The sequence below is a fragment of the Zeus faber genome, assembly GCF_960531495.2.
Source record: "Zeus faber genome assembly, chromosome: 20".
NCBI classification, from domain to species: Eukaryota; Metazoa; Chordata; class Actinopteri; order Zeiformes; family Zeidae; genus Zeus; species Zeus faber.
The window spans coordinates 14,383,789-14,393,788 of NC_137207.1; the positions used below are offsets into that span (position 1 = coordinate 14,383,789).

At 40.0% G+C, this 10,000-nt stretch overlaps 1 protein-coding gene across 2 annotated transcripts in view; it reads right to left on the reverse strand.

The window, feature by feature from the left end:
- lipf (lipase, gastric) overlaps positions 1 to 10,000 on the reverse strand; it is a 14,549-nt gene that overhangs the window by 4,241 nt on the left and 308 nt on the right. For both annotated transcript variants that reach the window (XM_080020938.1, XM_080020939.1), the window contains exons 2-4: positions 7,968 to 8,155; positions 4,699 to 4,813; positions 369 to 567 (exon numbers count right to left, since the gene is read on the reverse strand). In XM_080020938.1, coding sequence (XP_079877064.1) covers positions 369 to 567; positions 4,699 to 4,813; positions 7,968 to 8,147 — 494 coding nt within the window. In that variant the 5' untranslated portion in view covers positions 8,148 to 8,155. The remainder of the gene's footprint in view (positions 1 to 368; positions 568 to 4,698; positions 4,814 to 7,967; positions 8,156 to 10,000) is intronic.

The window sequence follows — 10,000 nt, forward strand, 5'->3', positions numbered from 1 at the left end:
GCATTATAAAAAAAATGTATAAAACATAGTAATACTGTATATGGAAATGGGGGCAGTTGTAGGTGTATGTTCAGGTATTTTTAATTCCTTGTGTCATATCCTCAGTTAGACATATGTGTAAAATGCATTGAAACGTCCTTTCCTGGGTAAAACCAACATCCTTTACTGAAGAAATGCATGTGTGAAATTCCATACAATTAAAATTGAATATCACAAATTTGAATACAACGAGAGACCTACACTTCCCTTAAAATGATTTAATGACTTCCACATTACCCACAGATACCCCGCCTTGGCCTTGTTAACCTTTGAGCAAGGCACTTCACCACGCAGGGGCGACTCCGGCAGTAGCGGGGTAGATAAAGTACCTGAATTTCCAGAAGTCATCCTGCTCGGGCGTGAGTGAGACGTGCTTCATGGACCAGGTGTTCCCTCTGCTGTTCCCCAGCCAAACATCGTAGCCGGCGTCGGCCAGCACGTAGCCCAGGCTGCTGTTAGGAGGATTAGTGATCCAGTTGCTGCCCGCCGCCAGGAGCCCGTGCTGAAGGAACACCACTGGCTTGGGGCCTGAAAGCGGAATGCTGTTAGAATTGTACATACCCAATTTTGAGACCAAAACAAGTGCCAAAAAAGGATGTTTTTGAATACTTGCTTTTTTTTTTGTTGAGTTTAAGAGGAATTTTATAACAGGACTGGCTATTTTATACATTTATTGAAAACATGTAAGAAAAGATGTTGAGTTATGATCAACGTATCAATGGCCGACGTCGTTAAGAAATTCTTGCACAGTGAAATAAAAAATAAAAATAAAAAAATAAGCAGACAGGGCTTATTCAACAAGAAGTTGAAGTGTCTAGTCTTTTTATTATATATATATATATATATATATATATATATATATATATATATATATATATATATATATATACATACATACATACACACACACACACATCTCTGCCACAAAAGCAGAAGTGACATAAGTCGTACAATAACATAAACAACTTAGCACCTCGTGTCCGTTGCGCACATTTTAGTATTTTTAGAGCTTACAGAGCCTATTGTGCATCATCACCGGGTGTCATGACATTTCACTGCATATATGTATGACCGTATGTATACGTATGTGACAAACTTGAACTTGGTATATTTTGACTTTCTCCCCTGCATCACCAGCAGATGGCACTGTTTGTCTCGCTTCACTTAAGCTTTTGTGCTCCTGATCAAGCGTGTGTGCACATGCGAGTGTGTGTGTGTGTGTGTGTGTGTGTGTGTGTGTGTGTGTGTGTGTGTGTGTGTGTGTGTGTGTGTGTGTGTGTGTGTGTGTACGTGTGTGAGAGAGAGAAAGTAGCGTGAGTGTGTGTGAGACGATGCATGTGTTACAATTTGCATTATCAGACTCAGTTGCATCGCCCAATAGGCTCCGCCTGCTCTTCTGACCTGGCCTATTAGGGGACGTTGTTAAAGATGAACACATGTCCCCATTGGCTAACTTAATTCCTGATGTTTCACTGGTGTAAATATTCATAGTATGAGAGAAATTAGCATATTAAACCAACACAGAGGGTCACAGAGAGTGCAAAGGAATTAATTACATTACTCATACATGTTCTGTGAGTTAAAACATGAAAAAGAGAACTCGGCCGAATGAGAGAAGAGGAGATCATTAGAGGGAGATCAAGAGAATACAAGAGTAGAAGAGGGGAGGCGAGGTGAGATGGGAGAGGAAGGCAGGGATGGAGGGAGTGGGGAGGTTTAACAATCTGAGAACGGCAAGGGGAGCCTGTGGGATGTTCGTTCAGAAATTATACAATGTTTACTAAAAATGTGAACAGAGCGTGGAGCTCGAAACTGGGCCAGAGTGGATACAAAGTCAGTTCAGACAGAGTTCAGCCTGTTCAGGAAAATTGGGAATAAATACAAAAAAGTAAAAACGACCCATAAAAAAAACTCAACGAACAAAACAAAACAAAACTCATCCCACTGGATTATCTAAATCCGGGCCATCTTAATATGGCTCAACTCCCATATATATTTTATTGTGGATCTGCATGTAGCACAGAGATTTGAGATCCCTCCCCACCCCCAAATAACCCCCAAAATTCTAAGTTAGAATTTCTGTTAGAACAATGTAAATAGTGAAGCTACACTCGAGATACAAATAAACCTTCATGTTGGCTGATGTTGGTGATCTAATACATCATAGTGTTATTCATTGTCATAATGTGAACAAAGGACTACAATACAAACAGTGTATTATTCTGCTTTAGGTTTGAAGAACTAAATCAATTAGCAGATGTAAAAGCAGCCAAATTGTCAAATCTTAATTCAACAACAGTCAGACTTACTAGGAGGTAACAACGTTTTCTGTTTACGTTAGTTGCGCATACCCTCACTGACAGATGTGAACCCATAAGCACAACACCAAAACAATCAAAGAAGTCAAAGTCCACAAGGTTTACTGTTGTGGAAACAGGAAGGGGAACAGGCAGGGGAGAAAAACCAGGAGTTCAGTCAGAGAAGGTGAACTTAAAGAATCAGGGTCCAGGGACTCAGCCAGAGGTTCGGCTGGAAGGTACAGGAATCAGGTAGTAGTGTGGGAAAGCTCAGCGTAATGCAAGAGACAATCTGGCAGAGAACATAGGAAGTGGACTAGTACATAAACTAAGGGACTAACAAGGGAATGAGCTGCAGGCGGGAGAGACCAGTTTGACGGGAGGGGAGTGACGGCAAAGCAAAAGCTTACTTTTTTTGGATGTATCTTGCACATACCTTTTCATTTTCTTACCCCTTTTACTCTTGCATTGTTGGGACTGGCTCGAAGTTAAAACAACCCATTAATTACATCACCGGGGATGAAGTTGTTTGGATGAGCGAACAGGCGTGTTTTGAGCGGGCACAGCACTCTTTCTAGCAATAACACGTTGAAATGTGAAGCGTTACAGAGGCTCCCTCCATACTCCACTTCTTTGTAAGCTTTTTTGTAATGCGGTAGAAATCGGTAGTCTTCGGCCCTGAGCGGGTCGCTCACTTAGATTACTGTGATTAAATCAGCTTCATAGACAATTCCACTGTTCTTCACTCCACATGTGTTTACATTAAATGCTATGGGGATACTGTGGTGTCAGCAGGGGGGCTGTCAGTGTGCCAGATACACAAAGAGAGAGAGATAGAGAAAGATAGGGAAAGAAGTCCAGAGTGCTGAAGACAGAGAGGGCTAGCTTCACAGAGAGTGGGAAGAGAGCTTGCAATGGATCAGAGCAGTGGATCTGATGACACTGCTCTGACTTCCCACTTTCAATACTTCTCTGTTCCCCGTTTCAAGATTCATGAGGTCGAACTTCTCACTCTCACTTTCAGAGTCTCTTCTGTCCCCCCCCACTCCTCTCGTCCAACTCAGTCTGCATGTCTCTCTACTCTCTTGGCTGAGAATACTGCGTCTAGCCTACTTAGAAGTAAGAAGTTAAGGTGGAGGTACAGTTAAAAAGAAGTACAGATACTCCTCAATTAACGACCGAGTTCCGTTCCTACGACTAAGTCGTTAAGCGAATTGGTCGATAAGCGAGGACACCGCTCGTGTAGTGAATACTGACAGACTGTGGGAACAAGACTGAGAATGAGGATGGTGATGAGATGAAATGTATACAGTGTATATAGTATATATAGTGTATATAGTTTATATCGTACATATAGTATATATAGTGTATATAGTGCATATAGTATATATAGTGTATGTAGTATATATATATAGTGTATATAGTATATAAAGGGTGATGCGTGATGAGATACTTGACGCTGAGACGTCACGCATGCCACAGTATTGTACACAGCGCCTACCGACTAGTATAGAGTCTGGTCAGAGAGCTGGTCGTAAGTCTGAACGGTGGTTAAAAGGTAGGTCGTTAAGTGAGGAGTACCTTATATACGTTTTGGACAAAAAAAAGACGTCTTCAGAACAAGACAAGAATGAATTGACGCGGTGATCTGGGTTCTTGCTGTCTTCTCGCGATTGGTCCAAATGATGTTGCGTCACGGCAGGGGACGGACTTCAACCTCCCTTCCAAGGTCAATCAAACCTCCTCCTTTTCCCAGGTCAAAAAGCTTGTTTTTTTTCCCCCCGCAAGAGCGGTTCCTGTGCTGGTTTTACTGTGATTTTATTTTAGATCTATTGGTTGTTAGTTTCTACTTACATGATACGAACATTTTAAACCAAGGGACGTTCCGCCTCGGATCAGGGCAGTGGATTGGGTAATGGAGAGAGAGTGATCCCTTTTTTTTTATTTTTATGTATGAAAAGCCACTCCCACCTCCAATCCCTTTCAAGTTTGTGCTTCTTTTACCGCAGTGTTCTTATTGAGTATCCTGCTGACGGTGTTCTGGGACATTCTTGTTCTAACGTATTTTGTTCCCACGTCTTTTTAAGCGTATCTGCACCTTTAGAGAATCTGCCGAGCAGTCCATGGGTCGCTAGTTGGATTCCCAACGGCACTGTGAGACCTCTTCATTAACAGGTTGGTCAAGTAATATGGCAAAATGGAGGGGAATTCATCTGTAGGTGTAATTTGCTGTATTTAGTTCTTCCAAACTGAGCGGGTGAGGAGGTATAAGCAATTTTGACCTACACTTCTATCCTTATTGTGCAGCTTTATCATGTATACACACATACACACATATACTCACAAGGGGTAGTCTACCAACCTGGATCAGTCTTTTGAAATCCATGCGGGATTCTGTTGACGCAGAGAATGTAGCCATCCTCTGTCACCACGCTGTGTTCCTCTGCAGGGTAGCCCCACCAACGGATAATCTCTGACTGTAAAACACATATAACAATGACTCGAACAATCGTGCGTTTCAAATATTTGCCCTCTTTTATGGCCACTAGGGTTCATGACACACCAGAAGAGAAACTGCTTAGCATTTGAAAATAGAGTTTAGGTTGTAGGCAAACACACAAAAAAAAACCCGACAAGATAATAACTGCCACAGGTATGATGGACAAATTTGGTCCTCCTGTGTTTTACGATACCAGACTTGGGATATGCCCCATGGGATAGGTTAAATATGCAATATAAACAGACCAGCCATGTATTATTACGCCAGCATGGTGTAATAATTTTGAAGGTTGTGGCAATGATCCATGGTTTGAATACCAGTAGAGAAAACACACCCTTAGAGATGGTTATGTTTAGGTATTAGGGTAAAATGGCTAATGCCAGGGTTAGAAATGGTTCTCTTAAGGTAGGTAAGGGATTTTTATGTTTAGGCACAGATATGACGGACAAATTTGGTCTCCTGTGTTTTCCGATACCAGACTTCGGACTCAGTTTTTCATTGTCACACTTCTTTTTGACAAACGGTCTTTGGATTCGAGTGATGATCACTCACCATGTGTAACGTAACGTGCCACGTCCTCTGAGGCACATGATTAGTGATTCAGTATATTGGAGGCAAAGGTTAGCACCCACAGAAAAAGCGGAAGTTCTTTGGAAATGACCTACCGTCCCTTCTCATTTCATCTATACTAATATACTACAGATACATAAACAATGTATAATGCATTATGGATGTAGTTATAAAAAATTCTATCATACACATTTACGAGTCTCAATATTTGTAAAGATTGTTCTACAAGCTCAAAACCGGAACTGGTTTTGATTCCATAAGGGACATTGTGTCTTGTGAAATGTATGAAATGAGATTATTCCAGAATCAATGAGAGCATTCTTTTTGAATATGACACAAGAGTCCTTGCCAAAAATAGACAAGTCATGCTTATTTTTATAAATATAGACTTAAAACAATTATGAAGATAGTAACTTGCTTAAGAGTTGAGCTTGCGGGATATACAGTACAGTATATTGTATGTATATAAATAGTTTCTGATGTCCAGGAGTCTGAGATAGAACTATGTAAAAGAATGGATCAGACTGATACGGTTTAGAACTAAGAATTCATACAGGCATTGAAATTGAACTGTGGTGGTGGTCCATCCTTCATCAGTCATTGTCACAGCAGGACCGTATGCTGTCCAGAACTTCCAGATACATGGGACAGGCATTGACCTCACAAGAAAACCTAGAGTGGCCAGTGACTGCACGTCTCAAGAAAGACCTTCATGGAAATCAACCCCAACGCCAGTCTATAAGTAGGTTACATTCCTCGCAAGATTTACACCCTGATCACATGGGAACACAACCAGCCATTGACAAGTCCAAAATCAATGGAGGGAAACCAGTGAAAATCCTCTAAAACTGCCCGGTCTGATCTGAGTGCATTGTGTTACTACACAGGAAGACAACGATAAGTACGCTAATCCACCGAAGACACAAAACAGATCATATTCAACAATGCCCCATGGGATAGGTTAAATAGGCAATATAAACAGACCAGCCAGATATTAAAAAAAATCTGTCACATGTGTTTAAGGCAACCTGAAATGCAATTACCTTGTGATTGGGCTTCGTTTATGTTGAGTGGAATTTATGTTGCAAAAGAACAAATTCGATTTGGCTGCTGCTTTGCCAACATGCCGAAGGTTTAGAAACATTGGGTCAGCATGGTGTAATAATTTTGAAGGTTGTGGCAATGATCCATGGTTTGAATACCAGTAGAGAAAACACACTGTCAGAGATGGTTATGTTTAGGTATTAGGGTAAGATGGCTAATGTCAGGGTTAGAAATGGTTCTCTTAAGGTAGGTTAGCGATTATTATGTTTAGACATTATGTTAAAGATGGTTGAGGTCAGGGTTAGAAATGGTTCTCTTAAGGTATGAGGTTAGTGTTTGTAAGATGTGGGTATAGGATTGGTGTGGTAAAGGTAGGTGTAAGGATCTGGGGGCATTACACCACCTCTAGACAGACCGGGACAGGAAGCTGCCGTAGCGCACGGTAAAAATGCATCTACGAGCGTATAACAAAACACTCTGGTGGACATCGCTGGCTCAAAAAGTCAAAGTCCTCCCCGGTATTTTGAGTCAACCATCTCGATCTGCTAATTCACAGAACCCCAAAGGTACAGCTTATCAGTGAAATCAACTGGCTCGGTGCCTGGGTGGAGCGAAAGCTGGGTGGGACTTTTACTTCTCCAACCTCTAATTGTTTACCCCTGGAAGCAATGACCGGTTAAGTACTGCATTCCCACTAACAACCCCTTTCTTTTGAACAATAATAAACAGGGCTACTTTGAAGGGCTATTCTGAATCCTGGTCTGACTTGTGATATTGCCTGTAGCCAAATATCCCTGTCATGATCAACAGTCAGAGGATGTCTGGCACTGTTGTCTTAATCTTTGACCAAAAGACCTCACTTTTTTCCTATTCATATCAGTACACCAGTTAGAGGTCTGAATTATCGCTCGGCAATATTGACAGAGGTTATTCATATAAAGTGAAATGACCCACTTTAAGAGATAGGGTTCAAGTTATTCGATGGATTGTGAATGAAGAGAAACTTTGTGAGACCAAGGTCTTTCCGGGCTGTTCTAAATTCTTCTGCCGTTAAAAATTGATTTTGATCATTAAATGCTACCCACTGTTCTCATAAATAATCTGTAACTTGTGGTTGGAGGCTGGAACTCTGTGTTCTTTCTACTATATTCTTGAACATGTTGGAATTATTTTGTATTTTCTCGATAAAATACAATTTAATGGGAGCAATTTCCAGAGAATGTAACATTGCCTGATGATTTCACCAAAGGTTTAAGATTTTTGGCAAATTTATTTTAAAAAACTCAACTTACTTCTAGGAAGTATTAAGAGAATTTTGCCAGTGTCTCTCTCTCCTTATTCTGTTTATTTATTAAACTGAATTAATTATTAATAATAATAATAATAATAATAATAATAATAATAATAATAATAATAATAATAATAATAATAATAATAATTATTATTATTATTATTATTATTATTATTATTATTATTATTATATCTCTGTGTTGTGTCTGTGTGAACTTTCAACTTACAATATTCATGTGGACTTCTGGGTCTAGGTCTGCACGCTGGTGAGGAAGGTGTTTATTGAGACCTGCGTGGTTGTACCAACGCTGAACATCTCGCCCCCCGTGGAGAAGAGTGTGTTTGTCGGTTGGGTTACTATGGCCGAGCCCCGTGAGGGCTAACACACACAGTACAGCGCACAGCATCCTCAGACCTGAAACACAGAAAACACAGCAAAGGGCATTCATTCACCAATCAGCTTAAAAAAAAACCCACAAAACACAAAGAATCCAACAAAGACAAAAAGAGGGAATGAGAATCTTGACCTTCCTAAACTTCACTGCATTTCTCCAAATTATGTTTGTTGACCAAATGCTCATGGTGACAGGGTATGTAGTCCATGTTAACTGACTGTCTCTCAAAACTGTCAAATTTTGAGGAACAAAAAACTGCAAATCAACAGTTCCGTTTAAAAGTCACATGGCTGTTTTTCTGTTTAGGCCTAATCGTTGTGTCAAAGTGTAGTTAACATGAATGAATCCACGTTTTAAAAGGACAACATGAGTCCATCATGAGTTTCATATTCCCTGAATGAATCGGAATAATAGCACCCAGAAAATTGTATAATCACGCAAAGACGTCAACCCTTTTCCGATTTCATGGAATCATAAAACATCAGAAAACTTTGGACACAAACATTTTTCTACAGAAAGTCGTCACCACGTCGAGTCCACCCCAACTGTGGGAGTGCATGATGCGTTTTATGAAAACGGAAAGTGTCGGGAAACTAGTATCAGGAAAACTGTCATTACTCACGGAAAGACGTCAACGCTTTTCGAATTTCACACGACCGTAACCCATCGGAAAATTGAATCCACAAAAAGGCGTCACCACTAAAATAACATCACCAGGTCATTGTTGCCCCATACGGCATCAAACGGTCAAGCTTCCATAACTACTTCATATTGTTTAAACCGTTTGAATGGAACCATGTTTTGGGCAACTTCCACACAGAGTGATTTCCTTCGACGGAGACGCCGTGAGGCAGGACTCTGAAAACTTGCATCACGGCGTCATTACGCGAGTCGATGCTGCGCTGATTGGAAATTCTGAACATTTAACTAATTTTAGACGTAATGTTGAAATTTGTAATCGGTGTCGATAATGGACTGTGTATTTCTGACTGCAGCTATATTTATTGTAATTCTTATTATTATTATTTTATTGCCTTCTTCTAATGTAAAGCACGCTGAGCTGCATGATGGGAATGAAATATGCAACACAAATAAAGAATTGTTATTATTATATTCCATGATTTAAAAAGTACATATATATGAACATATAAATAAATTGATTTTCCTCTTAAAAGTACTTTCTGAAATAGTTGTCTAGACTCTTATGCTCAGAAATAGAAGCATACAAACAGAGGAACTTTGTCCTGAACTCAATGTTGTACGTATCTTCAGGTCAGGACAAACACAATACACAACCTACTTTAAACATAGATGTTTACATTTGTTTGAACAGCGGTTAAACATTATTCTTTATCCTACTAGGTGTAATATAGGAACCAATCCCATCATTCTTATTTCAATGCCATGCCACCCATCTTCACAGAGAATGATCGATCAGTTAGTCAAACATGGCAATTCCTCTGCTATCAGAAGGGGGCCAATGTGCATCTATTTCCAACTGAAGCACTTTTATCGACTGGATCCAAAGGGGAATAGTCACAAACGTCTACCAAGACAGCAACATCCCCACCTCGACACGCGGCATACTTGAACACTTGAGAATAATATTATGTTTATTATTATTGAATATATGTTTTTTACCTGGATACACTTTCCTTTGCTTTAGAGGCATTCAAGCGGGTTGTGGAAAGTAATGAAGTACATGTACCTTTTTTACTGTATTGAAGTACATTCGTCAAGTACTTAGCATATTAAGTGCCTGTGCGAGTAAGTACAATTACTAGTTTATTCATATATATATAGCTTTGTTTTACTGTGTTACATTTTAATACCCGCGCATTACTAAAGTAAGAAAAAAAAATCCA